This window comes from Hippoglossus hippoglossus, chromosome 20, assembly GCF_009819705.1.
Source record: "Hippoglossus hippoglossus isolate fHipHip1 chromosome 20, fHipHip1.pri, whole genome shotgun sequence".
In the NCBI taxonomy this organism is placed as follows: domain Eukaryota; kingdom Metazoa; phylum Chordata; class Actinopteri; order Pleuronectiformes; family Pleuronectidae; genus Hippoglossus; species Hippoglossus hippoglossus.
Genome location: NC_047170.1, coordinates 10,233,474 through 10,260,261, shown reverse-complemented (window position 1 = coordinate 10,260,261; position 26,788 = coordinate 10,233,474). Strand labels below are relative to the sequence as shown.

Below are 26,788 nucleotides of genomic sequence, written 5' to 3'. Positions count from 1 at the left end.
TGTGCTGCACCCATGTGGAGGACATAACTCATGCAACCTGCACCTTGTAGCCTCATCCTGAGAAGTGATCACATCTTCTGCACAGTAAAAAAAAAAAAATATAAGAACAATGATGCATTTGAAGGAACACACCAAAATAGTTCTTAGGCTGCAGAACATGCTCTAATAACTATTTGCTTCTAAAGCCACACATAGGATCATAATGATGATGTGACCATTATCCCACTATATGTTATGAGGCTATTAGGGTTAGATATGGATTATTATTGTGATGTAATGGCATCAAGAGGCTAAAATATGCTGTGGGGACGAAGGACAAACCGGCCTTTGTGTTTTCATTGTTCACTGTAGTTACTGTGTGGCCCCAATCTGGGACAGGAAGCCATTGTGCCCTCCATAGTCCCGCCTGGTCGCCATGGAAACGAACTTTATAGGGATACACAGGAACAGACACTGAAAAGATGGAGAACCACGTGGCCTGATCCTAATTTGAAAAATCTAATTTGAGGATAGTTGCTGAGATGTGTTTACCATGATGCACACATATACTGCTATTATGAATATTATATATTATTATGTATATACCACATTGAAGTTATAGCCTGTATGTAGAATGTACATTATATTATGTTTTCTATGTAATGATTATAGTGTAACACACTGTTCTCTCTAGTTAACATGTCTTTGGATCGAGTGATGTACACAAGACTCTTACACTGTACAACACTGCCCCCGATAGGCCAGAAATTATTTAATCCCATTGGCTGGCAGCGCCGTGATGTCATTTCCTGCATATGACTTTCCCCGGGAAAGTAAATTGGCGGGTGATCGTCCTGTTGTTGTGTTGACTGACCGTCTTTCCCACCGACCGACTCTCCGGTGCTCACCAGCTGCTGTCAGACAACAAGAACCTACACCCATGGCTCCGGTGTCCAACCCCGACAAAGACACGGAGGCTCAGGGCGCCGGTGAGTGGCCGCGTCGCTTTGTTTGGGAGCTAACTTTGGCGGACTGGCTCGGAGGGGAGCGAAGGAGTTAGCTAACACACCTGCTAGCTATCACTATCACACCAGCAGAGGGAACATGCTTTAGCCGTTAGCAGGGCTTGTGTCTATAACGTTGCAAACATGCTAACAGTTAGCAATAGAAGTTTAGGCTTTAAACACATTGTAAGCTAGTTCTGCTAACATCTACTGTTTTGACATCTTCCACAGGAGGCCCTGGGCTGAATATGTAAATGTACCATTAATTGATTAAGCAACCATTGTTTAAATATCACTAACTATCCATTCAGATGCGTTTATTGTTCAGGTAATATGAGTTAAAAGACAAACCAGGTCGTGCAGTGCAGTCAGTGTTAAATCAAACTGTCATGTTGGACACCTGCCGTGTTGTCATGGTGACGTGCTCCTGTCCTCAGAGGATGGAGGGGACTCCTGCGGTCTGGCCAGGTCTCGCTCCCGGCGGGAGAAGAAGGAGAAGTTGGGCAGGAAGTCTGCGCTGGAGCAGCTGAAGAAGGCCAAGAAGGGGGAGAAGGTCAAATATGAAGTAAGGACCCCGTGTAGCAAACAGCCTGTGTGTTACTGTGTGTGGAGTGACGTTAGCAGGGGGTGAGACCTCAGAGCTGCATCCCCTGACTTGTTAGGATCTATAAACACATCTTTACTGACTTGGTATCAACCAATCAGCTGGTCTTTCCCCAAAATGTCATTTCCACAAGGAAATTGTCAATTAACAAAAGAATGATCACCAATTTTAAGGGAAAAAATTCCAACATCTTGGCTCGTTTGAACTCCTTAAATGTAAATTACTTTTCCTTCATATTTTATATAAAAAAATGCTTCACAACTCCATTTCGTGGAACAGCTGAATCTCAGAGGGACGAGTAGATCAAAACTTGTGAAAGAGCTCCAGCATGTTGTCTAACTTGCAATCAGAGATTTGTTATGCAACGGTTTGGAACCAGATGAAGGATTAGTACCGAACGTAACATAATAAATCTCTGATTGCCAGTTAGACTTTGTGCGGGAGCTCTTTTACAAGTTTTGATCCCTTCATAGTTTATTGAAACATACAAGGCGGTGTGTTTAGCAGGGCTGTGCATTAACTTTTTTGCACATAGCACTGGTGCTACAGAGGGTGATAGTTCTGTAGCATTAGTAAACATCAGTCACTATCTCTAAAAACAACTGCTGGTATGTGACAAGTAAATTATTTGTTTGGTTCAGGGCACACAAATAGTAAACCCTAAAAAAGTTTTTACCCCACGACAGTGAACAGCCCTGTTCAGCACATTTTATAGGATGAACAAGCAATTTAATATTCATAATCTTGACAGAGAAAAGTGCTTCAGGATTTAATATTTACTCAGGTTTGCTTGTTTAACAGATGTTAAGCCAATGATCATGTTTTCCAGGTGGAGGAGTTCACCAGTGTTTACGAGGAGGTGGACGAGGATCAGTACTCAAAGATGGTACGAGAGCGACAAGAGGATGACTGGATTATTGATGACGGTGAGTCTCAGTCTCTTTATTCACTGCAGGAATATATGTGTGATGAAGAGGTCTTATAACACTTCTCTTCACCCAGATGGAACAGGATATGTGGAGGACGGACGAGAAATCTTCGATGACGATTTGGATGATGACGTAGTGGAAAACAAAAAAGGTGAACTAAGACTGCATCAGACATTAGTTTTATGTATTTCTTTGAGAGTGGGAGTTGGACAATGGACAGTTTAGGTGTGTAAATACATTTTTTTGTGTTTGCAGGAAAAGCAGGTGCTAAAGGAGCCGGCTCAAAGAAAAATGTGACGAAAGCTGCCGTCTCTAAGCCCAACACCATTAAGAGCCTCTTCATGAACAGTAATGTCAAGCGGCCGGCTGAGGTGTGTTTCTGTTTGTGTCATGGACTTTCTTTAGTAACTGCTTCTATTGCAACTTTCCTCAAGTCTGCATGTGGATTTTCTGAACCATCCCTTTCTCAGGAACTACTCGAGATAATTTCTTCAAATTTGTCACAAACATTCATTTTGATTAAAAGATGAACACAATAGATTTTGTTTGTTAAAGGTCACTCTGTCCTCACAAAGCACATTTTTCAAGAATTTATGTGTAAATTTTGACATATTTTTAAGAATCAATGTCAACACAGTCAAAGGTCAACTTCCCAGTAACGTTATAATGTTCTGTTTTCTGGCCATTATTTAACCATGACTCAGGAACAGAGAGGGAGGTTGTGATCTTATTTCCTGCAACACGTTTGCCTGGTAGAGGCATACATACAACTGCATGGCATTAATTCTAGTTTTACATTTCGGTGGAAGTGAAAACACAAAAATGGAACAGGAGAAAACACTGACACCAATTCTTGCTCCTTTATTTGTTCATGCATTGATCAGAAGTGTAATTTTGTCTGTTGCAGAAAGACGTGGACCTTTCCAAAGACGACTTATTAGGAGACATCCTACAGGACCTGCACTCTGAGGTTAGTAACACACCATCTAGAAAACAGAAAATAATTAATTGTCCTTTCTTTATAGAGATACTTTGACAGCAGTATTGAGTTTGAGTTCTCCCATAATTTGTCAAGTGGTTGCTAAAAATATAGATTTTAATATTAATGATTCGCGAGCAGGCCATGGTGTGTAAATGAATGACACTAGACACCAGAAAGTAGAAATACACAATAGATAAAAAGTGATATAAATATATATAAAAACAGTGAAAAACATGACAGAAAGATGATAAATCCCATGGATCCAAACACTTAATTTGGGCATAATTCAATTAGGGGGAGTCTTCCATGCCCCTCTGTCATGTCTCAGTAAAACACAGAAGAATCTCAACCTTTTGAGGTGAAGAAGTCATATATACAGGATTTCACATGTCGGTTAATATGGTTTTGCCTCATTTCTTGCGTAGTGATGGTGACTTTTTTTTATAGCCGACCTTTACTCCTCTTTTTTGTCCATCTGATATATTGTCATGTTTGCTTTTTAAATCAGTTTTTAATCTGTCTTCCTAGAAACCAAGTCCTTTGGCAGCTCCGCCTGTGGTGACTCTGAAGAAAAAGAAGTCTCTTGGATCACCCTTGAATCCGTTTTCCATCAAACCTCAAATGCCAAAGGTATTCTTCAATCCGTCAACATTTTCTGTCATTGTTTTGAAAATATTTTAAACATATAATGTTTTGTCACCAGGAGTCACCCTCAGCTACAGGGTTAAAGTCCAAAGTGATCCGCCCGCCGCTTTCTCACCCGAGCCCAAGGGCATCAGCTGTTCCTCCTCCCTCCAAACCTGCTCTTCCTTCAGAGAAGCAGCGGGTGAAGGAGCTGGATGATGAGGAAGGTGAGGAAGACAGAGACACAGTTGTACAAACTTTTACTCTGTTTGTCTCCCTATAGAAAAAGAGCTCTCTCTTATCTTTTATGGCGACTTGTCTCTTAGTAAATGACTCTCTGGCGTTTGATGGTGTGGACTTTGATGAGCCGATGGAGGTTGGACTGGAGGAGCAGAAGCCTGTAGTTACTGAGGATGCTGAGCCTGGATCTAAAGTCGGAGCGGTGGCTGCAGTGAAAGTGGAGCCCAAAGCAGAGTGTCCGGATTCTGTCCTCATGTACGTTTGTATCTGCCTTCGATGTGTCTGTTCAAGACCTGGATGAGATTTTTCTGCCTCAGTTTTTTCAGTTTTCCACACATTAGAGACACCGAATCCTTCATGTATAATAAATGCATAAAGTGAATTATGTGCTGTTGCTAACATGGGAGGGATTCACTAATGAGCTTGAGTTTTAACATCTTTGTTCCTCTGTCCATTTCCAGGTCGAGCAGGATCGGAGGCTCCTGGGGACAAGAGGAGGAGGACGGAGTCACCGAGGCTCAAGCAGAGGTACAGGTCGACTCCAGCAAACTCCCCCTAGCGGAGGGGCCAGACGGGGAGCAGGTTTTCCGTTTCTATTGGTTGGATGCATTTGAAGAGCCGTACAGTAAGCCAGGTGAGTCAAACTTACACTTGAAGGGAAAATATGTAGAGAGGACACTATCGCTGTGAGGCACCTGCTGATATTTTCATTTCGCTAGGTGTGGTGTACCTGTTTGGAAAAGTGTGGATCGAATCTGCAAAGTCTCACGTCAGCTGCTGCGTTTCTGTCAAGAACATCGAGCGGACCATGTACCTGCTGCCTCGGGAATACGTAGGTCTCCTGTTCTGTCACATGGCTGCTAATCTCACTCTCATAGGACGGTTAGAGTTGCTGTTTTCAGACAGGGGGATGTGCGAATGGAAAAAATCGTAACGATCGCTAGGTTTTCAGAAACAGAACAACCAGGTTCTGCTGCTAATACTTAGTGGATTGTTAGAAAACCCTGAACAGGTGTTATAGTGAATCACGACCTTTCATAATTTTTATTTCTGTATGTATGTACACTTCATCTACGTATATGTTATCTCTTATTACTGTAATGAGTAAGACCACTTGTTTAGATTCTCAGTCAGTTGCCTTTAAGTTTAATTACAGAACTTTTATTACACTATAAAGTTTTATAGTTTTGGAATCTAAAATAATTATAATTCATTTTCCATGCAAAGTACAGATGTAGAATGAAACTAGATTTTTATCTATTGTTTTTTCTACTTGTGAAATGTGTGTGTGATCACTTTAACACCTTTTTATTAACTTGTTTTTTCTTCTAACTTTAATCAACAGAAAGTAAATCCTAAGACTGGGGAGGTGTCGGATACTCCTGTCGGAATGATGGACGTTTACCAGGAGTTAAACGAGCTCTCTGAGAAGTTCAGGATTATGAAGTTCAAGTCCAAGGTTGGTCCCAACCTTAGTTATAGCATAATAGTATTTTTCTGGTGGGTGGCTTGTCTGACTTGTTTGTGGTTTCTGTGTTTGTCTCTCTGCAGAAAGTGGACAGGAACTACTCCTTTGAAATTCCTGATGTGCCCAGTCAGTGTGAATACCTGGAGGTCAGATATTCTGTGAGTAGACACATGCACACGTATCCACCTTCCCCAGATTGTCCATGGTTTTCTCCTAGTAACACATTTATCTGTGTGGGGAATTTGTTTTCTTGTAGGCCGAGTTTCCTGCGCTGCCTACTGACCTGAAGGGGGCAACCTTTTCCCACATTTTCGGTACCAACACCTCCAGTCTGGAGCACTTCCTCCTCAGCAGGAAGATCAGAGGGCCTTGCTGGCTCGACATCAAGACTCCACGTAAGAAGGATATCTAGAAATGTGGCCCATTTTTCAAAGATCGATCGTTACCTGCATTTTGTTGTTTAAAAGGGATTATGCACGTAAAAAGTAAAATACACTCCAGGTCATCAGAGTAGGAAATGTTTTCTCTGGATTTTACAATAAATTTGGAATCTCCTATGAAAATTGCCAATCTAACGTCTCCTCTGTGTGTGTGTGTGTGTGTGTGTGTGTGTGTGTGTGTTAGAGCTGTTGAGCCAGCCGGTGAGCTGGTGTAAGGTGGAAGCTCTGGCCCTGAGAAGTGACCTGGTCTCTGTGGTTAAAGACCTGACTCCTCCGCCCATCACTGTCATGTCCATCAGCCTCAAGACGATCCAGAACACCAAGACGCACCACAATGAGGTCAGAGCATTGTCAGTTCCCACTTTTAGCAGGAACTGTATGATGGATTCATTATTGTAGTATATCATGTTATTATTTAACAGTGTTATTTATTGCTGTGGCTGTAAACAGACTGAAATATAAAGTGAGCAAGGACGTGATGATATAATTGTTCTTCTGCAGATTGTGTCTCTGGCTGCACTCGTTCACTATGAGTTCCATATGGATAAATCTGCACCTCGACCTCCCTACCAGAACCACTTCTGTGGTGAGTTATTCAAATTTGCTGTTTTTTATTTATTTATAGAATTGCACAGAATTGTGTATGAAATGGAAATGTATGGGAATTTAATCATATTCAGTCACATAAATATGTCATAAACATCAGATTTACATTTTATTCTGCAGCCAGTATGTCCTACGGTTGAACATGTTGAATACTAATCAGAAGCTCAGTCGACAAGTGAGTCTAAAAATGATGAACGTGTAGAAATGATTATTGTTTTTTCAGTGGTCAGTAAACCAGGAGACTGTATCTTCCCGTACGACTTCAAAGAGGCGATCAGGAAGAAGGTGAGTGGCCTTTATTTCAGTATTTTAGATTTCAATGTACAGGTTTCTTTTGACTTGATGTAGGGAATATTGTCTGCACTATGGCTCCTCTCCGTGGTCTGTGTGAATGCTGAACATTGAGTGTCTCCCTCCCTCTGTTAGAATGGGAAGGTGGAGATAGCTGCCACAGAGCGAACTCTGCTCGGCTTCTTCTTGGCCAAGATGCACAAGATTGACCCTGATGTGCTGGTGGTGAGTAGAAGACACTGGGATATAGGAACATAAGATGCACAGGAAATGGGTGAAATGCTTCATCACCGTGGTGCCCTTCTATTTCCTGTAGGGCCATGACATCTTTGGTTTTGACCTGGAAGTGCTTCTGCAGAGGATCAACGTGTGCAAGGTTCCGCACTGGTCTAAGATTGGACGCCTTCGGAGGTCAAATATGCCCAAATTAGGTGTAAGAAAAACTAAAATCCCAAGTAATAGAGGCTGTTGTTGTATTTCTTTACCGTTCTTCACATCACTAATCATTTCATATGTTGTATGTGCTTGTGTTTATGTGTTTTTGTGGCCTGTATTCTTGCAGGGTCGTGGTTCCTTTGCAGAGAAGAGCGCAACATGTGGCCGACTGGTGTGCGATGTGGAGATCTCAGCCAAGGAGCTGATTCGCTGTAAAAGTTATCACCTGACTGAGCTGACTGCACAGGTGCTGAAGACGGAGAGAGTCACCATCCCGCAGGAAGAGATCAAAAACCTCTACAGGTGAATACGTTTAAAGGGACGTTTAATGTAAATATCTTCTTCTACAAACATTATTTTTGTTTGTGCATCCTAAACTGTGAGTTTTGTGTTTGTCAGTGACTCTCCTCACCTGCTCTACCTGTTGGAGTTGACATGGACGGACGCCAAGCTGATCCTCCAGATCATGTGTGAGCTCAACGTGCTGCCGCTGGCTCTGCAGATCACCAACATCGCCGGCAATGTCATGGTAACATTCAGCAAAACTGTTTCATATTTCTGATTTCATCACACCAGACTATTAGTAACTCAATGAGATAACAGTTAACATTGCACTTCACAGTCTTGAAGTTAACATCCAAAAAGCAGACACACTTAAAATACCTCTACCTTAAATCATTGAGGGATGAGCTTGAGAGAATATTTGGCCCCACAAAGTGAAAACGTCTGTACCATCAACATTATTATTTGAAATGTTCATGACAAAAGACAGAAGGATATACAGTCGCAGAGGTTTAAAAACTCTAGTCAGCAACTTTTGTGCTGTTTTTTATGTGCAGTCAGAAGCAGAAGAGTTTGTGACATAAGAAAGACTTTGTTCTTGTGAATGATTAGAAACGATTTTAGACTTAAAGCCTTTTCTAAAACTTAGTTTCTGTTTGTTGTGATCAAGCCATGTATTTTACGGAGAGATTTTTGGAAAGAAAAAAAGATCCATCACTGCTAAAGTTTACTTCTGGCTTAAGTCTGGTATATAAGTTTTTTCATTTCCTTTTCCAATCACCTGATTTTCTTCCTGCTTCTCTCTGCAGTCTCGTACTTTGATGGGCGGTCGCTCTGAGAGGAATGAGTTCCTGTTGCTTCATGCCTTCCATGAGAAAAATTACATCGTCCCGGACAAACCCTCCTTCAAAAAGGCCCAGCTGGCGATGGTAGAGACGCACAAACACACAGATTTCTCTTTTTCAATGTACAATCATGTGACCAGGCTTTCTTGCCTTTTTCCCCTTTTTGTTCCTGTGTCCCAGGTCGATGGAGAGGATGATATGGATGCAGGGAAAAACAAGCGGAAGAAGAAGGCAGCCTATGCTGGAGGTCTAGTGCTGGATCCTAAAGTTGGTAAGAACATGTTGGAAATCTTTGCAAATTTTTGTTGCTCTTATGTATCTGTGTGTTTTCTTCTTTCTGTAACCGCCCTCCATCTCTTTTCTTTAGGTTTCTATGATAAGTTTGTGCTGCTGCTCGACTTCAACAGCCTGTATCCCTCAATCATCCAGGAGTTCAACATCTGCTTCACCACTGTGCAGAGGGAAGCTCACAACACCCGGAAGAAGAACGAGGTCTGTCAGTTACGTCTTCACATGTTTACTACACATGATTTATTCATGCAAACACGTGGGTGGCTCAAGATCCATGTCACCAGCCTCCATTTCCTTTCTCTGTTTTAATTCCTGTTGTCGTGGTTATAGGTGAACGAGCCAGAGGAGATTCCCGAGGTTCCAGATTCCACCCTGGAAATGGGAATCCTGCCAAAGGAAATCAGGAAGCTGGTTGAGCGGAGAAAACAAGTGAAACAGCTGATGAAACAGCAAGACATCAACCCGGACCTTTACCTGCAGGTACACATGCAATTATTCATACAGTCAAACACAAACATACACATGACACTGTCACTCTCGCTGTTTTCTAGACAGAGCATGTGTGATTATCTTGCTATAGCAGAACAAATGAGTATGGGAGGTATAGAACGAGGTTTGTCCGCTAGTTGATTGATGTTCGATGGCGTCATTCTCTTGGATGAATAAGATTATGACTTTGAGATGTGCGTCGGCTTGTATCTGTTTGGCCAAACATAACTCTGGTTAACGGTTCCTCAGTACGACATCCGTCAGAAGGCTCTGAAGCTGACGGCTAACAGCATGTACGGCTGCCTGGGATTCAGCTTCAGCCGTTTCTACGCCAAGCCACTCGCTGCCCTGGTCACACACAAGGGTCGAGAGGTGAGTGGAACACTGACACACACACATATGCACATTGATTAAGGACTGTGGCCATTACAGATGCCAAAGTCTTTAATTGTCATGCCTCTGAAAGCTGATACACAAGCTGAACTAAAAGAAGATAAGACATTTAGTTATCGATCACTGTAGGAGAAATTCAATTTGACACAGCAGCACAAAAAGTAGTAGCTCAAGGGTAAACATGCTAAGAAATAAAACAGGAATAGAAACAATCCAAAATACATACGATAAATAGAAATGTATACAATAAAATTACTAATTGTATAAATGTGCAATATGTCTGTTGTATAAGTACATAAGCTTATTGTTAAACACAGAGCAGATCATACAAAAGCACATACACTCTGTATAAATCTCTGGTCTTCACTATTAATCAACAGTAGAGTGCAGTAGAAGTCAAAACAGTTCAATTCTTATCCACAAGGTGGCACTGCTACATCAGAATCCACACGTGCACTGCTTCCCTCCTCTGTTCCATTTTGTTCCAGACTTTTTCTTCCTCATCTCGTGTTTCTTTTTTTCTTTTTCTCCTGTCTCACATTTGTCATTCGCTCTCTCTCTCTCCACTAAATAATTTCTTCCTCTCTCGCCCTTCCCTCCTCTAAATATGATTAATCCTTCTTCAAGTTCATTTTGTCAGAATAAGAGGCCTGCTCTCGTGTCTGTGATATCAATAGTCCTGTGTGAGTGTTTTCCAGTAACAAAATACCACACACACACTCTGAACACTCACTCTCCCCATGTAAAGTCTGTTTGTGTAATGACTCCGGTCAACACGCACGAATGGAACAACGTGGGCGTGCGCGCTCGATAAACTGGTGCGAAGCGGCGTGTGTGCTGCATGACATAAACGGCTAAACCTGGTATTGTAACCGAGCACCACGCACACACTCTCTCTCTCTCACCTCGTCAGTGGTTGTACTCATGTTCTTTTAATGAGCTCTAACAGTACACATCCTCAGCAGAGGCGTCAGGCTTTGCCTCAGGGGACTCCTTCATTAAGATCCCCTTACACACTCATTGTGTTCCCTAATGGAGGGCAGGGCAGTAACTGTGTGTGTGTGTGTCTGTGTGTCTGTGTGTGTTGTTTTGTCAGTCAGTTTGTGCCTGCAGTCATGCTTGTTAGGCTGACAGAGCTACATTGTAAAAGGTGTGTTTTTTATTTGCTGGTACAGGTGGGAGTTTCTCTCACCCCAGACTGCCAGAGGTGCATGTGTTAATTACACTTCACCTCCTTCTTGCTTAATTTCCTCCAAGAAGCATAAACAGGAAGTGAGTTTCTCTCTCATCATCTGAAATGGTGAGATTTTTGCGCATTGTTTGTGCAGTTGTGTTAAACCAAATAATTTGGAAACATAATTTAAATCTGCAGTTTGTAAATGGCACAAAAGAAAATGTAATTTAATTCTCATGTCAGTTAAAAAACTTCCTTTAAGATTAAGGACTCAACAAATTAACAAACAAACAGCGATTTTCCCCAATTCTCAAGATATAGATTGCTGAAATAATCTTTTGTAAAACTTCAACCAAAATAATAATTAACTTTTAAAATAAAATTAGGGTTTGTAAGTGGTAATAGTTTGGGATGAAATAATGAAATGTGCAAAGACTTTCCCAGGAAAGTGATTTGTTAAAAGAACAAGTTGGCAACTTTCTGGATTTTTATTATTTTCAACAAATCCAATGAGAACAACAAAACTACCTCAGTCCCAGACCTTTGCTGTTTCACTTCTTAAATTAAAAAAGCTGAATAATTCCCTTAAACTTTGAGACATTGTAGTTTGAGGAAATGTAACTGAAACAGGAACGTATTGTGGAATATTTCAGCTCTGGTTGCTTTAGTAGGTAATTCTGTGATATTAAACACCACCAGTCTTTTTAGGTTTTATTAGAAATAATTTTCCCAGTGTGCTGAGGCCTCTGTAAACTAACTGTATTCCATTAGGACTTCACTTCCCTGGTAAGTTGCACACAGTGGTGAGTGAAATGACATGATTGGAGACACGTGCATCGTAAGGTTATCAGTCACATCTGAAGTCACGGTGTGCACACGGTTCACAGCACCGACTTGCTGAGGTAGCGGGAGATTCCACTTTGCACAATGTTAGAGTTTTGTTTACTTTGTATCTATGATGCATCTATTTTTACCTCCGGCTGTATGTAGATCACAGCCTCAACACAACCAGGGACAGGGACACCTCTCTAAATAATGTGTTGTTGAAGTTAATTTAAGACAATTAATAATTAAACTCCTAGAATTAAGTTAAATTTGTACATATCTGTGATTCAACTGTTCAAATTAGTGACAACATCTATTAATGTTTTTACATTGAATTACATTTACATGATTCTACCAAGTATCAAATCCTGGTTTATAGTTTCATGAGGCTTCGACGTTATTGTTTTCCTGATCTGGATGGACAAAACTAAAATAAATCTTTTTAGAATGTGGATTTACAACGTGAAGTGCTCCCAGTACATGAGCCATCACTTATCACACGTACCCTGGAGGTGGTTTGGTTCAACACTTTGAACAAAACTGAGCTGTTTTATTGACTCTGTATCGGGCGCTGAAGTTTAATGACCGCCAGCCAAGTGGTTCTTGGTAGTTTCCGACTGCGGCGAGCCAGGGAGGCCAGCTGGCATTTATAGCCGGGTTTCTAGTGTATTTGTGGGTATTGCCATTTGCACCCCCGCCCCCATTTTAATCGTCACATTTGCACTCAACTTTCATATCATGATTTAAGAGGCTTTTTATATTTATAATTGTAACACGCGCACTAACCACTACTCGGTAGCCGACATAAATCCACCCTCCCCGCCCCTCGCCGCATTCCCTTCATCTGTATGGACGAGTGTTCGGCTGAATGCGCGTGTGTTCTTGGCTTAGCTCTCACCTTTCTCTCACTCTCATTTTAAATTGAGGCCTTAACCCCCTGTGGCACAACGGGTCAGGCCAGGGACCACAGTGGTGTGTCAGCCCGCGGCGGGTTCAGACGGGAAGGCTCAGAAGGGGATGACAGACCCTTGGCTGTGGCTCTTCTGATCAGATTTGCCAAGTTAAGAGCGGAAAACCCCCACTTACCCCCTTCCCCACGACTCATATACAAGTTCCTTGAGTATGTCTTTTATCCGTGTGTGTCTGTGTGTGTGTGTCTTTGACTGTGTGTTAATGCCCATCCGTGAATGTGCACAAGTGCTACTGGCCGAACTCTGCCCTTTGTCGGGGAGACCATTTGTTGTGGCCCTCCTCTGTCCTGGTATGTGTGGGTATTAAGGGGGGGATGATGGGTATTAAGAGGAAGGTGAAGGTTTAGGATTACACAGGCGAGGGTTCACCACAGATTGATGTCCCCCTCAACCCCTCTGCGTTATTTTGGGTTCTTTTGTATGTTCGCCAGAGAACGGTTGGGTGCAGAGGAACACATCTATGACTCACAGACAACTCGTACACGTGTATGTTCAATAGGCTGAAAGATGCATTTGTCACACCAGTAAGACTCACTGTCCACTGAAGAGTGGCTGCTGACTCCCTGACATCATCCCACGGTTTCACCTGACACGGGATAAAGAGGAATATCTATAAGTGTCTAATAATGGAGCCCATCGTCTATTGTCTGATAACGAATCAGCCTCTGGTGGCAATGGGGTTATTATTTTGGGGCTTCTGGAGTAGAGGGCGGATATCCGGGCCAAGGCTCTATACATTGAGTAGTTTCTTTTATCACACAAGTCAAAGGTTTCTCTACACAAAACACAAACAACAATACTTTTTGCAGATTTGTTTAGATCCAGACAATATTTTGGGGCTAATCTCTAGCTGCATATGAATGCAGATAAATATAAATAACAATAACCAATGCATTTCACTGGATGTGTTCCACCTCTTTAGCTCTCCACATGGACTGTTTACCTGCGCTCAGCCAAAATCTTCTTAAACATAATTGGTCTAATCAGAAACCACAAGGCTCCCTGCCTCCAGATTCTTCGTGTTAACTTGTAGAATCTGTGGCTAGATTTAGAATCATGAAGGAAAAACTCTGCTGCATTTAGCTGGTTATTGCCTGGTTATTTGTGGTTATTGGCAGGTTATTGGTGTTAATTTCACATCCTGGGGCCTAATATTACTTGCCACAGCAAACAGGGGTGTCTGTTACCAGTCAAGGGCACCACAACAGCTGCCACACCACCATGATTTTGTTTTAAAAAATCACGAACCTTCCCTTGTCACCACAAACAAAATGTGTTGGTGTTTATGTCCTCTAAACGAGTGATGTTAACAACAGGCTGGTGGAAGCCGCTGATTGTTGCGGAACGCAGATTGGTTTGACTTTTGACCCTTTTGCCAGCAAACCTGACAACCATTAGCAGGTGTGTGTGGATGGAGGATGACTCCCGATGGCCATTCTCCTGTAATTGAGTCTCTGTCCTTGTGTTTAAAAACAGCCTGACAGGAGCTCGTAGTTGACATTATTGGACGGCATGCAGAGTGAAGAATAGAAGTGGGCTTGGGTGACAGAGCAGAGGGTGTGGAGAGGTCAAAGTTTGGTTGAGGTTAAACCTCTATTTGTACGTGTGTATGCGGGTGTAATGAAGTCTGAGTAAATATTGTTGTCCCCCTTTTAGGTAGCGTTTCATTCTTCTCGTCCCAAGAACCACAAATCATTTTACCCGTCTCGGACACAGGAATACCTCGACCACCCCCATCATGTCTGCGCGTCCGTCTGCTCGACTACAGGCTGCGATGGTTGTGCAAGGAAATATTGTTGCCCTTGTTTCTTTAATGCAGGGTTTCAATCGCCGCTGCTGTCCCAGAATCACTGGGGTCACTTTTTTTACATTTTCCTAAATTAGACGTAAGAATACATAAGCCCCCCCCCCCTTACAATGGTGTGTCTGCACATGCATGTGTACACGCTCGTGTCTGGGGAAATGAGGGCTGCATGTTTCCATGGTCCTGTAGTCCGCTTAAAGAGCTGGCTTTGCTCTGGATAGGCGGGGACTTAACAAATAGTCACATGGGAGCGTCGCTGCTATTTTGGCTACATTAGCTTGTCTGTGAGGGCTGACAGTGGACAGGACAGGGTTTCAGAATCCAAACTGCGACTTTGGTAACACCTACTAATGAGGCCATGTGAGACTGGGCTAATGACAGGGATTATAATTGATAATGGATTGATCTGACATCTGCTGTCTTTATCAGGGCTACTGATAGGGCTGGATAAGAGGATAATTAGTAAATGGTTTAAGCTGACCTGGCACAGAAGTGGTGCACATGTACAGTTCTATTGAAATCTTTAAGTTTCTTGATTTATGACCTGATAGACTTGATGCTCTGATCTTCACTTCATTGCATGGATGGTAAATGCATCAGGAAGATGTCACAGCGTGGAGCTTCAAGTTTCATTTGGTTTGGCGTTAAAGCCTTAATTACCATATTTTAAAGCCACTGATGCATATTATAAGGAAATTTCCCGACTGGATTATAAACGTTAAAGAGAATTTTTGCAGAGGAGAAATAGGCCTCTTTTGACAGTTTTAGCCCTTTAAAGTCTATAAATAAGTCTACGTGATGGGATGATATATATTTTGTAACGTCTATCGTTTCAAAGAATTTTCTATTAATTTTGTTGTGCTGGATAATGCTTTTGTCATTAGTGGCACTTTGAGCCTTTCTTCCACACGGCAAAGAGCAAAAACACAGATGAGAGAGTCCACGACTCAGAACTTTATAATTCCAACTGGAGAAGAACTTTGATCTGTGGATGCGAAACATGTTCATCGATGTAAATTGATTATGAAAAGTGTCATGGACCAGAAAACTGAACGTTTCCAATTATGACACTGACAGGTCCCCACAACAGACTCAAAACATCACTAACCTGTTAAACCACCCACACAAAACTTGGGTAAGACTGTATGAAGAGAGTCGGCGGTCTTAATATAAACAATCATAAGAGAGAAGGAGATACAGCAGCTGTTACAGCACACATCTGCAAAGACATTTGAGTTCTTGATCACATATATTATTGCAGGAAGTTCCTTCACATCATATTTTACTTTTTTAAAACACAGATTTGGGGTCGTCTGACAAATAGTTTCCGTAATTGGTCAATGGCAAAAATACAAGCATTCTAGGACATTTAAACTGAAACTATTGGAAGTATCATATTTTTAATTGGATTGTTGTCACTGTCTAGTCATTTTCGATGAATGCCAGCGTTCGGGATCTGCACCGGTTTGTGTTAAATCAGACGCAGCTTTAAAAACAGATTGACCCTCCCTGCAGCAGCTATGAGGACACAGCCATGGCATCTGCCAGGGCAGGTGTGTGTGTGTGTGTGTGTGTGCGTGTTTGCAAATCGTGCATTTTCTTTATTCAAATCTCCTGCATCTTTTTTTGTGACATTGTGTTAGTGAGAGAGTGATTTGTCTGTGCGTGCATACTCATGCGCGTCCGTGTACGTGTTGTGCGTACAACGGCTCCTGAGCTCTGACAGTGGTGTGTTCCTCCACAGGTGCTATTTCAGTCGGCCGACTGTCATCCCAAAATGCTTTTCAGCTGAGTGCTTTTCAAAAACAATCGGCACTGGTGCCCCAGGCTCTTTTACAAGGGCCCTCTTGCCACACTGAGGTTTAACATGCCGCCTCTGATCTGCTGATGAGCAGAGGTGTGTGTGTGTGTGTGTGTGTGTGTGTGTGTGTGTGTGTGTGTGTGTGTGTGTGTGTGTGTGTGTGTGGGTGTGTGTGTGTGTGTGTGTGTGTGTGTGTGTGTGTGTGTGTGGTGTGTGTGTGTGTGTGTGTGTGTGTGTGTTGAGGTCAGAATGGGAGACCGAGGGTGGACGTTGGATGCCCTTTTCCTCCTCTTTTCATTTTGTCTGTATCATCTTTATTGCTTCCTCTCCTATTTAAACAATTTGTCACTCAGCCAAACAGGGTCAATTACGACTAATATTATTTGAAAATGTCAACTTGTGCAAAGAAAAGAGATTTTGTTTGCAGAGGCGTTGGAAGTGGTATTGAAATAAAAGAATATATGAGAGCGACATGACAACAAAACACGTAGATGCCTAATAGATGAGGCCAACGAATCGCTTGAACAACAGCTGTGAAAAGGCGGATATCACAACGAGGGCTGAACCACTTATCAATTAGAATGACAGGGTGCAATAACTCCCGGCTAATGGGCACACAGGTGCACATGCAAAGACATGAGACATGGTTAAAAGCACAAATTGCAAGCTGTGAAAAAAGCCATCGGGCAAATGCAGATTTCTCCTGTTGCTTAAATGGCTCTGGAAAATATCAAATCTAATCCGTTTCGCTAATCTCTCCTGAAAATCGAGATTTGGGTTTATGCACAGACTGAAGAGATCTGTTTATATCATGGACTTGTGCCCAACTACATATTTTTCCAACACTGGCAGGAGCAGGTGGCCTAAAGTTGGTTTCCCCAAGAAACGAGGCGGATTGTTGGGTGCATTGTGTTTTTTCTAAATGGGAATTATTAATTTCAACTGTAAAACAATGCAAATTGGTTTAAATCCAGAGTCCACCACACTTGTGTGTTTGGCCCAAAACTGGTGAGGCTGCTGCTCTGATTAGTGTTACTATCACATAATCTAGAAGGTATAAAGGGCATGTAAGGATATTTTCCTCCTGGCTGGTGTGAGTTAACTGTTAAAAACGTTTATTCTTCCAAACACACGTATTGTTGTTTGTGGTGTGAAAGCAAAACAGACCACAATATTTTATCATGGGGAATGTGTGATAATACAGAAAATTCAAACCCTCAACTACTATCAAATTGATATTTGATTGTCAAGGAAGCAATGATTTTAACAAACCCACATGGTTCCATGTTGATATCATGAGGGAGGATGTCAAACCAGGATAATTCTTCTCTTCTGTCCACACCAAATTAACCAAACTACAGGTACAGCAGCTCCCTAATTGTTTATCGTTTTCTTGATGCAATTAGTTTTAATGAAGTAGTTAACGAAACAAACCTAAATAAATATAACGACAGGCTTGTTTTTCATTAGTACAATGGTGCATGCTAGAGAAAAGACATCTTCCTGTTCTCCCTCCTTGTCTTACGTTTCTTTATTGTTCAGTGCCAGTCCTTCAAAATAGTACATTTCTGTAAAATACCTCAGATATAGACATATCGGGCAATAAATGTGTTTTAAAAAATGTTTCAGTGATTCCTAAGTTTGAAAAAGAAATGTAATTAAATGTTAACTTGACATGGACATAAACATAAAAAGTGATTAACTTCATATCTTACGTTTTATGTTTAAGGAAATAAACACTGAACATGAAGTTTTCATATTTGTGCAACAAGGCAACCGTAAGCAGTGATATGTCTGAAGTTTTAATTGGCCACCCCTCGCAGTTTCATTTCCTGTCAGGCAACTAATTGGTTGATTGACTAATGCGAATATGAAACAAGCAGCTGTTTTACAGAAGACAATGACACTATTAGTGTCTGAACAAGTTCTCTCTCAGGCCTTTTCAGTTTTTTCGGTATGAGAGGAATTCACTGTGGTGACTGGTGCAGTCATCAGAGGGAAAACATACACACTCTTTCTACCCCCTGGGGATATGTGTTTGCATTGGTCCATATAATATCTGTGTGGTTGGTATGTGTATAAAGATGAACACGCACGCACGCACGCACGCGCGCGCACACCAGCAGTTGCACACATTCCAGCGTCATGGTCAAATGACTTGTCTTTCACATGGTTCATTCCTTGATGCAGTTTGTCCTGCTGGAAGTGACAGCATATGGAAAACCTGTCTAAATGAGTCCACACATCAATTACATCAACACCTTCTCACCTCACTCATCCTCCCTTGCCGCCGCACTTTGCTCTCACTCTGTCTTCTCTACATCTCTCTATCCATCACTTCTCTGCACTTTGCTTTTGTTTCTCCGTCTTTTGTTTTTCCTCAGATCCTCCTCTTCTGTCTCGCTCTCCTTAAACCACTTCTCTCTGACTGCTCATCAACGTGAAAAGGAAATACTGAAGAGAGATTTCTCATCATAAAGAGTTAATTTTAACATAGATTTTCAAATTCAATATATGAGATAACAAAGTAGAAGGGGCGTTGAGACTGAACCCTGCTTTAAAACAATACAAGGGGCTGCGTTGGTCGAGGTGTGATGTCTCAGTCCAGGACGTCTGGCCTATGTAACAGATCTGTGAATCTGAAGTCTCATCAATTGTCTATGCATTCTATGAGATAGAATTTAATTAGTATCATTGGATTCTTGGATCATGACTTTAAAGATGCGACTGCATTTTTTTTGAATGAGTCTGCTACAGGCTGGATGTTTCTCCCATCTCCACACAGGGGCTCAGTCACAGTGACCATCTGGTTCTTGGTCACCTCTGTTACCAAGACCTTTCTCCCCCTCTTGCTCGAATTAGCTCTTTCAACCCCATGGCCTTAGTTTGGCAACCGGTCGAAAATCAATTAGGGTCGGAGGATGTCAGATGAGTAGGTGGTCCCTCATACAGTATGTGGTCCACAACGCATTTGCATTCAGCTCAGAGAATGTAGCCACAGACTACAAAACATCTTTGGTACCTTCACACCTCTATTTAGAGTTGTCCACTTGTGATCAAAGCACCTGAGATAGATGTTTACTGCAGGTATGAAGAGAGTTAAAGTGAATCTAGCGAAACGAAAGGCACCTAAGATTAATTTCAAGTCTCATATCAAAGTGTCTGAATACTAGTCCTTGTCAATAAGTTAGCAAACAATTCTTAAATTCTGATTTAATTTAATTTAATTTAAGGAGAAAAAAAGGATGCAGCATAACAAAATGCGGAAAAATTAAGGATTCTGCATTCGGTCAAATATGGATTCTCTTCTGTTCCTTTTTTTCGCTCAGTCCCTTCTATTTATCTACCTCTCTTCTTCTTATTTCTAGATGTTGAATAAAATACTCTTACATCTACGAAAAGTAGCCGTGATCTAAATTTACACCTGGAAGGAAAAAGCATTTTCATACATGATTTGAAAGCTTGACTAAAATGTAGTAATCTTTTCACTGAAAATGTCGGTAAAACCATCATATTAGACGTCACAAATTACAGCGGTAGAGTCGCATTTGGTTTTAAGAATTATCGACATGTACCCTCAATCTTACTAAGTCCTGAGAATTATTTCATATCCTTCTTCCCCTCCTCGTCTTCCTCTCCTAAACCAGTGTGAGTCAGTTTAGTCGATTCGTCTGCATAAAAGCTTAGCAGCACATTTCAGGGTGCATGTGCTCAGGCCAAAATTTGTGTGTGTGTTTGTGGTGAGACCTTGACCTTGACTGCAGTCCCTAATGGAGATGGCTGTTCTGTGAATGAGTCAAACCCCCCCCTTGCCGTACAGCAGTATCGAGCAGCCCATAAAGCCTGCTGGAGTCCCACTCTGGTTTCAGTGGAACGCCGTCCCCCCCCCACACAATTCCATTGCTGCCTAACCCCGCCCCCTCCTGACACTCTGAAATAGCCACGTCCTTGTCCCGACGCTGAGCACAGTGCGAGTCGGGGTGTGTATATATGCGGCTGTGGTTGATTGAGGAGCAGATTGCTGGTGACAGGTCACACTGCGTTCCGTCCCTCCGACCCCCCAGATTAGCGACCCAGAGCCCCCACCCAACTCTCCACTCCTCTGGGCCCCCACCTGTTAGGATCCCTCTGCTGCTCAGATCTCTCCCTCTTTCACACACACACACACACACACACACACACACACACACACACACACACACACACACACACACACACACACACACACACACACACACACACAAGCGGTGGACAACCTGCGTTAACAGAATTCTCTTATTTGTCTGTCACTCTCTCTGCGGGTGATAAAGGCCATTACGAGTCATTAAGAAGTGTGTGTGGGGGGGGGGGGGGTTGAAAAGACTCCTGTCACAGCACACTCTCATAATTGCCCTCTTCGTCAATTATCCCCCATTTAAAAGCAAGTCACCTGCTCTGCTCTCATGTCCACACAAATTCATGCATACACACCACACACACACACACACACACACACAATCACCCAACAAATAACATAGAAACATAATCTTTGTTTGTTTGTTTACTGTGTATTTGCTGCAATGCATTTTGTAGTCGACATTTACATCCATTCATGCTGTTGTGTTTGCTTTTCTCTTTTTAGATTCTGATGAATACAAAAGACCTGGTTCAGAAGGTGAGATATCAACAAGCCTTCAATTGTTGTTCACTGAAAAGGGTTTGGAGCAATATGACCTAAAACCTTTAATCGCTTGTGACCTAGATGAATCTGGAAGTCATCTACGGAGACACGGACTCAATTATGATCAACACCAACAGCCGGTCTTTGGAGGAGGTGTTCAAACTCGGCAATAAGGTCCGTTTGTGAATGTCTTTGACTGTGACTCATTGTTTTCGCCACATATCTACCCGGCAATCTATAAAAATTTACATTTCTTATGTTCATTACTTCCAGGTAAAAGCCGAAGTGAACAAGCTCTACAAACTGTTGGAGATTGACATCGACGGCGTGTTTAAGTCCCTCTTACTGCTGAAGAAGAAGAAATACGCAGCCTTGGTTGTGGAGAATCACGGCGAAGGACAGTACACCGTCAAGCAGGAGCTCAAAGGGTTGGATATTGTCCGCAGAGATTGGTGTGACCTGGCCAAGGAATGTGGAAAGTACGTTGGATATACCAAACTTTAATAGGCATCCATCCATCCATTGTCTATATCACTTATCCTTTGAGGGTCGTGGGGGGAGCTGGAGCCAAACCCAGTTGCCATTTGACGATCTATTTATTAAACATTACAGCAGAAATACTCCCTCTGCATGATAAAATCCTCTTTTCTCCTCTCCCAGCTATGTGATTGGTCAGATCTTGTCGGACCTGAGCCGTGACATCATTGTGGAGAACATCCAGAAACACCTGGTGGAGACGGGAGAGAAGGTAGCAGATGGAACCATACCTCTGAACCAGTATGAGATAAACAAGGTGAGGACTTTCTTAAAAAACACTCTGTCATGTGAATGTGGGAACAAATCAACACAACTCAAGTGAGGCTCTGCCTATAGGAAGCCATCCTTACTGTATTGTCTCCTCTTGATGGTCATTTTTGTCCTTTCTCCTCCTCTTTCAGGCACTGACTAAAGATCCTCAGGACTATCCAGACAAGAAGAGCCTCCCTCACGTCCACGTGGCTCTATGGATGAACTCTCAGGGCGGACGGGTCAAAGCTGGAGATACAGTCTCTTACATCATCTGTAAGGTGTGTGCATACAAAAGAGATGTGAATATGTTCCTTGAAGACACTGGTTCAGAATTTGTTTCAGGGGTTTTATCATTTACCTGATCGTGAACACCTGTATTTGAGGTTCCACGGATACTTCTGTGTGTACGAACCTACAGTGTGAGGTACAATCTACCACTGAAACCACTGCGTATCTTGTTTTTATCCCCCAGGATGGCTCCACACTTGCAGCCAGTCAGAGAGCCTACGCTTTAGAGCAACTCCAGAAGCAGGAGGGTCTCAGTCTGGACACTCAGTACTACCTGGCCCAGCAGATCCACCCCGTGGTGTCTCGCATCTGTGACCCCATTGAGGGCATTGACAGCGTGCTCATAGCCACGTGGCTGGGTAGGTTAATTACAGGTTATGAGAAACTGTAAAAGGCTTTAATTGTATTGAGAGTGGGCGGCCCGTCATCACTCAGGTGCTAGATCATGATTCAAAGTTTATCGGGTTTCTTTATGTCTTTAAAAACACGGGGGCGAAAGTTTTGAGTGAAAAGTTTTGACTTCAACTTGCAAAAAGCAACGGAATAAATTACATAACTGAATTTACATTTAAAGTTTAAACACAATTCATTTCTCTTGCTCTTTTATAAATACACTCTGTCCTTTCAAGTATTTGTGCGGTACAGATACTTCAGTGTGTTGCTACTAATCTCTCTTTATATGTTAGCATTAGAATTCTAATTCCGATGTTTAATGGTCCATTGACAGCTGAGACATCCAAACATAGGAACGATGTCATGCCCGATATCGCAATGGTCCAATAAAAGTACAAAATAGATGTCTCATTGTTGTTTAATGGTCATAAAAGTGGTTTGGCTCAGATGCCGGCTCTATTTTCCTCGTCTCTCATCGGCCCAGTCTGTCCATAAACATTTGTTCAAATTACTGTAGATTTATAAATGCCGTTGTCCTCGTCAGGTCTGGACCCCAGCCAGTTCCGGGCTCAGCAGCAGCACCAGAGAGAGGAGGAGGCTGACGGCACGCTGGGAGCTCCGGTCCAGCTGACTGATGAAGAGCGCTACAAAGACTGTGAGAGGTTCACTTTCACCTGCCCAGAGTGTGGCACTGACAACACCTACGACAACGTCTTTGAAGGAGCTGTAAGTAAACAGACATTACGCAAGTCCCCCAACGGTTCAACCTGTCCCATTTTATTCCATGATTCCTAAACTATGAATTTCAAAACTGTCTTTTGTACCTTCTGAAAGTTTTGAAAAGTTGCATCCCACTTATACCTCCGTCATCTTTTTTGATTTATCTCAAACACCAAAAGCCCAGACTAGGAAAGAAGTACTGAGGTACGAGTTTACATCATCCCATCTCATTCTTAAATTTGATGTTGCGCTTAATGTGATCTCCACATCTGGGTCCAAACCTTCAGGTCACTAGCAAACAACAATGTCCGAACCTGTGAATTAATTTGCCATAACGTCATTTGAAGTGAGGCGTAAATAAGGAATGATTTTACTTTCAAAAAATGTCCAGGCGAGAAAGAGAACACCTGATGTGATTTAATCTACCTCATTTCGGTCTTCGCACAGTTTTTGCTTCTGTGCTGCTCAGCCAAGTCTATTCTACCATCTGAGACCCACAATTACAGCCAGTGATACAGCACTGCGGCATCTTGCAAATACCAGAGCTTGGACATGGAAACGGATACAACACGTCATGACCTAACAACCAAATAGGGGAAAATAAGTTCCAGATGATTTACACCATTAGAATCTTCTGCAGATCTGAGGACCCCATTAAAGTCAGAGATGTGCGGAAGCAAAAGAATCTCACAGATGCACAGTAAGACAAAAAAGAAAATATTGCTTCTATCACTTATGGATTGTAATGGATTAATCACTAGAGACACAGATAGAAAGTATGAGAGTGGAAGAACAGTGTTTTTCCGAAGGCATTTCACTCAAACTTCCCATGAAGGATTCATGCCGTAGTCATCCTCTATATTGTGTCTGTGTCTGTATTTTTAGACAGCTGCCTGGCTCCAATACCGACTCTGTTTTCATTGGCATTGTTTGGACTCCACAACTTGAAAAGCCTTTCCTTTAACCCCTGCTGTTCTATGGACTCTCACACACACACACACACTGATCTCCGACCATTTGTCAGGCCAAGGTCGTGTGTGTGTGTTATCAGCTTCTAATGAGGAGCAGGGCATGCAGCTTTTTCTCGTCTGGAAGACACTAATAAAACTGACAACCCTCTGTCCTCTGCTGGCCCGGAGAACTTGCATTAAATTTAAAAAAAGGAGTTTTACACACACACACTTTCCATAAAAGGATGATATCATGATACACTTCAGCAGAAACTTGCACAAGAACCATACAGAAATGTTTCTTATTTGATTCAGTTTGGATCAAATTCTTGTCAGCGAGGAGACAAATGACTTGTTATCTGTCAGATAGGTTAGTGTTGTTTACATTTTTCCAATTTTTAGACTAAACTTACCGGGATTTGACTGATTACTGGTGTTAATTCTCCTCCGCGCGTCAGAGGCTGGTATGCACGCAAAGATGCACACGCACAAACACACACAGAAACTGATAAGACAGTAAGTTAATTAGGGTTGTGAACATGGTCTAACAGCTCAATGAGAGGGGAGGACAGATGGGCCTTGACTCCAGCACTGACACGAAGCCAGAGATGGTTGGAGGAGGTGGTGATGGATGATGGAGGACAGACAGAGGAGGAAAGTTGTTTGATGGGGGTATGAAAAGATTAACTAAGGAGGAGGAGAGTAAGAAATTTGTCTGGAACTCCAGGGATTTCCCTGAGTTCAGTTTTAACAGAGCGTTGGGTGTCCCACATGAAAGCTACACATTATCAGAGCAAAGACGGGGATGGGAACAGTTCAGGTAGACAGCTGACACTGTAAACCTTTTCAAATTGTTTTACAGAAGGGTGTGTTAAGATGACAGCTGGATTGGATTTATATGACATGTAGAGAAGTGAAGAATTCTAAAAGGTACTTCCCTGGATTGTTTTGAGCTTGTCTCTCCTGACAGGAAGAAACTACGTAGGGTGTTTTTTATTAAATGTTGCATTTAATTAAAATAACTTAAATAGCAAAACAACTGGCTGAGTAAGTGATGGTTGCAACTTGCTTAGGAGGGGGAGTGCATTTGTCAAATTCAAGTTTGGAATGAAACGAGTGAGATAAAGGAGTGGAAAGGGAGGATACCATGGAGAGAGAAGAAGGGAGGCTGTTCCAGGCCGGAAAGAAAATAAAACATGAAGAAGTGGAGAAGAGACAGGGGCTGCATGCACACACTAAGTTTTCATTTGAAAACACATGCACTGTGCTATGGCTACCTCTGATGTTCACACTTCTCTGGAGGTCTAAAGAAGTTTGGAAAAGCTCCTGGCCCCGTTTTAGTTTGAAAACCCCGCGGCTGCGATTTAATCTGGACGGGCAGAAACTGAGATGTTTGGAAACGATGATGTAGACACTCAAGACTGTTTTTAGGATGTAGCCTGCAATGGTGTTTAATGTGTGAATTTACTCAATGAGTCAAACTTGTCTAAAATTATTTTTTTCCCCAGAAAGGAAATGATTTAAACAAAGAAAGTGTGTGTGTGTGTGTGTGTGTGTGTGTGTGTGTGTGTGTGTGTGTGTGTGTGTGTGTGTGTGTGTGTGTGTGTGTGTGTGTGTGTGTGTGTGTGTGTGTGTGTGTGTGTGTGTGTGTGTGTGTGTGTGTGTGTGTGGTCACACGCGTACTTGTGTCATTGACTTCGCTGCAGAAACCTTTTTTTGCTGCTATCAATGCGACAGTTAAATGGAGCTCAGGTTGAAGGGAGCAAGTGTTTAAAGCTGTTATATTTAGTGTAATTGTTATGTACTCTGGTTACTTTTATTTTTTTTCATTGCATGAACTATAAGTCTTGCTCTCAAGTGGACAATTCAGGAGGAGTGAGTTCACGTTGACCCGTTTGCTTCAGGTTACAGTATTACTGCACCCAGAGGTGTTTTAAGCCTTTACACCTCCCGCTTGACACGCTCTTTGTGCAGGTTTAAAATTAATGGCGACGTTTCCTATGTTGCATAACTGCTTTTTCTCAGCATAGAGTTAAAAATGCAGCTGTGATGAATCCCTATGCAGATACAGTAATGTTTATGCACAGGATGCAGCACTGATGGGAGACAGATTTTAATTACTGTACTGAGACTGTAGTAAATGCCTCCTGCTACACAGACTCCATCGTGTGCAGGCTTTTTCATACAGCGCATTCAGAGAAAAGAGTTTAGCCCTTCATCTTTTGTTTCACCCTAACCTTATCTACTCTCGCTACCCCATAATGACCAAGCAAAAACAAAAGTCCTCATGTCTTCATAGGTATGAAGCCACTTTGTACAACTAGATATTGGGATTTTCTCCAATTTCTGTCCGCAGATCCTCTCAAACTCTGAGGAAACCACTGGTGGACACAGATTTTCACATCTTCCCAGAGACATTCAATTGGATACATGTCAGGGCCCTTAGCTGCTCCTAGGGTCATTAACCTGTTGGAAGTTGAACCTTTGGCCCAGTCTGGGGTCCTCAGCGCT

General features: G+C 42.3%; 1 protein-coding gene across 3 annotated transcripts in view; it reads left to right on the top strand.

Moving 5' to 3' along the window:
* Positions 1 to 783: 783 nt before the first annotated feature.
* pola1 (polymerase (DNA directed), alpha 1) overlaps positions 784 to 26,788 on the top strand; it is a 48,410-nt gene continuing 22,405 nt past the window's right edge. Inside the window, exons 1-33 of one of the 3 annotated variants that reach the window (XM_034572742.1) lie at positions 784 to 968; positions 1,421 to 1,548; positions 2,417 to 2,513; positions 2,590 to 2,667; positions 2,772 to 2,887; positions 3,424 to 3,486; positions 4,027 to 4,128; positions 4,202 to 4,349; positions 4,449 to 4,617; positions 4,824 to 4,996; positions 5,082 to 5,194; positions 5,708 to 5,821; positions 5,914 to 5,988; positions 6,087 to 6,225; positions 6,455 to 6,609; positions 6,772 to 6,856; positions 7,100 to 7,161; positions 7,303 to 7,392; positions 7,484 to 7,600; positions 7,730 to 7,905; positions 8,002 to 8,131; positions 8,694 to 8,813; positions 8,910 to 9,000; positions 9,097 to 9,221; positions 9,351 to 9,500; positions 9,759 to 9,881; positions 21,099 to 21,131; positions 21,219 to 21,311; positions 21,411 to 21,616; positions 21,798 to 21,930; positions 22,076 to 22,204; positions 22,399 to 22,573; positions 23,152 to 23,333. In XM_034572742.1, the coding sequence (XP_034428633.1) occupies positions 920 to 968; positions 1,421 to 1,548; positions 2,417 to 2,513; positions 2,590 to 2,667; positions 2,772 to 2,887; positions 3,424 to 3,486; positions 4,027 to 4,128; positions 4,202 to 4,349; positions 4,449 to 4,617; positions 4,824 to 4,996; positions 5,082 to 5,194; positions 5,708 to 5,821; positions 5,914 to 5,988; positions 6,087 to 6,225; positions 6,455 to 6,609; positions 6,772 to 6,856; positions 7,100 to 7,161; positions 7,303 to 7,392; positions 7,484 to 7,600; positions 7,730 to 7,905; positions 8,002 to 8,131; positions 8,694 to 8,813; positions 8,910 to 9,000; positions 9,097 to 9,221; positions 9,351 to 9,500; positions 9,759 to 9,881; positions 21,099 to 21,131; positions 21,219 to 21,311; positions 21,411 to 21,616; positions 21,798 to 21,930; positions 22,076 to 22,204; positions 22,399 to 22,573; positions 23,152 to 23,333 (3,939 nt within the window). In that variant the 5' untranslated portion in view covers positions 784 to 919. Of the gene's footprint in view, positions 969 to 1,420; positions 1,549 to 2,416; positions 2,514 to 2,589; positions 2,668 to 2,769; positions 2,888 to 3,423; positions 3,487 to 4,026; positions 4,129 to 4,201; positions 4,350 to 4,448; positions 4,618 to 4,823; positions 4,997 to 5,081; positions 5,195 to 5,707; positions 5,822 to 5,913; positions 5,989 to 6,086; positions 6,226 to 6,454; positions 6,610 to 6,771; positions 6,857 to 7,099; positions 7,162 to 7,302; positions 7,393 to 7,483; positions 7,601 to 7,729; positions 7,906 to 8,001; positions 8,132 to 8,693; positions 8,814 to 8,909; positions 9,001 to 9,096; positions 9,222 to 9,350; positions 9,501 to 9,758; positions 9,882 to 21,098; positions 21,132 to 21,218; positions 21,312 to 21,410; positions 21,617 to 21,797; positions 21,931 to 22,075; positions 22,205 to 22,398; positions 22,574 to 23,151; positions 23,334 to 26,788 lie in introns of those variants that run through there. The other 2 variants (XM_034572743.1, XM_034572744.1) reach the window with 2 other exon arrangements.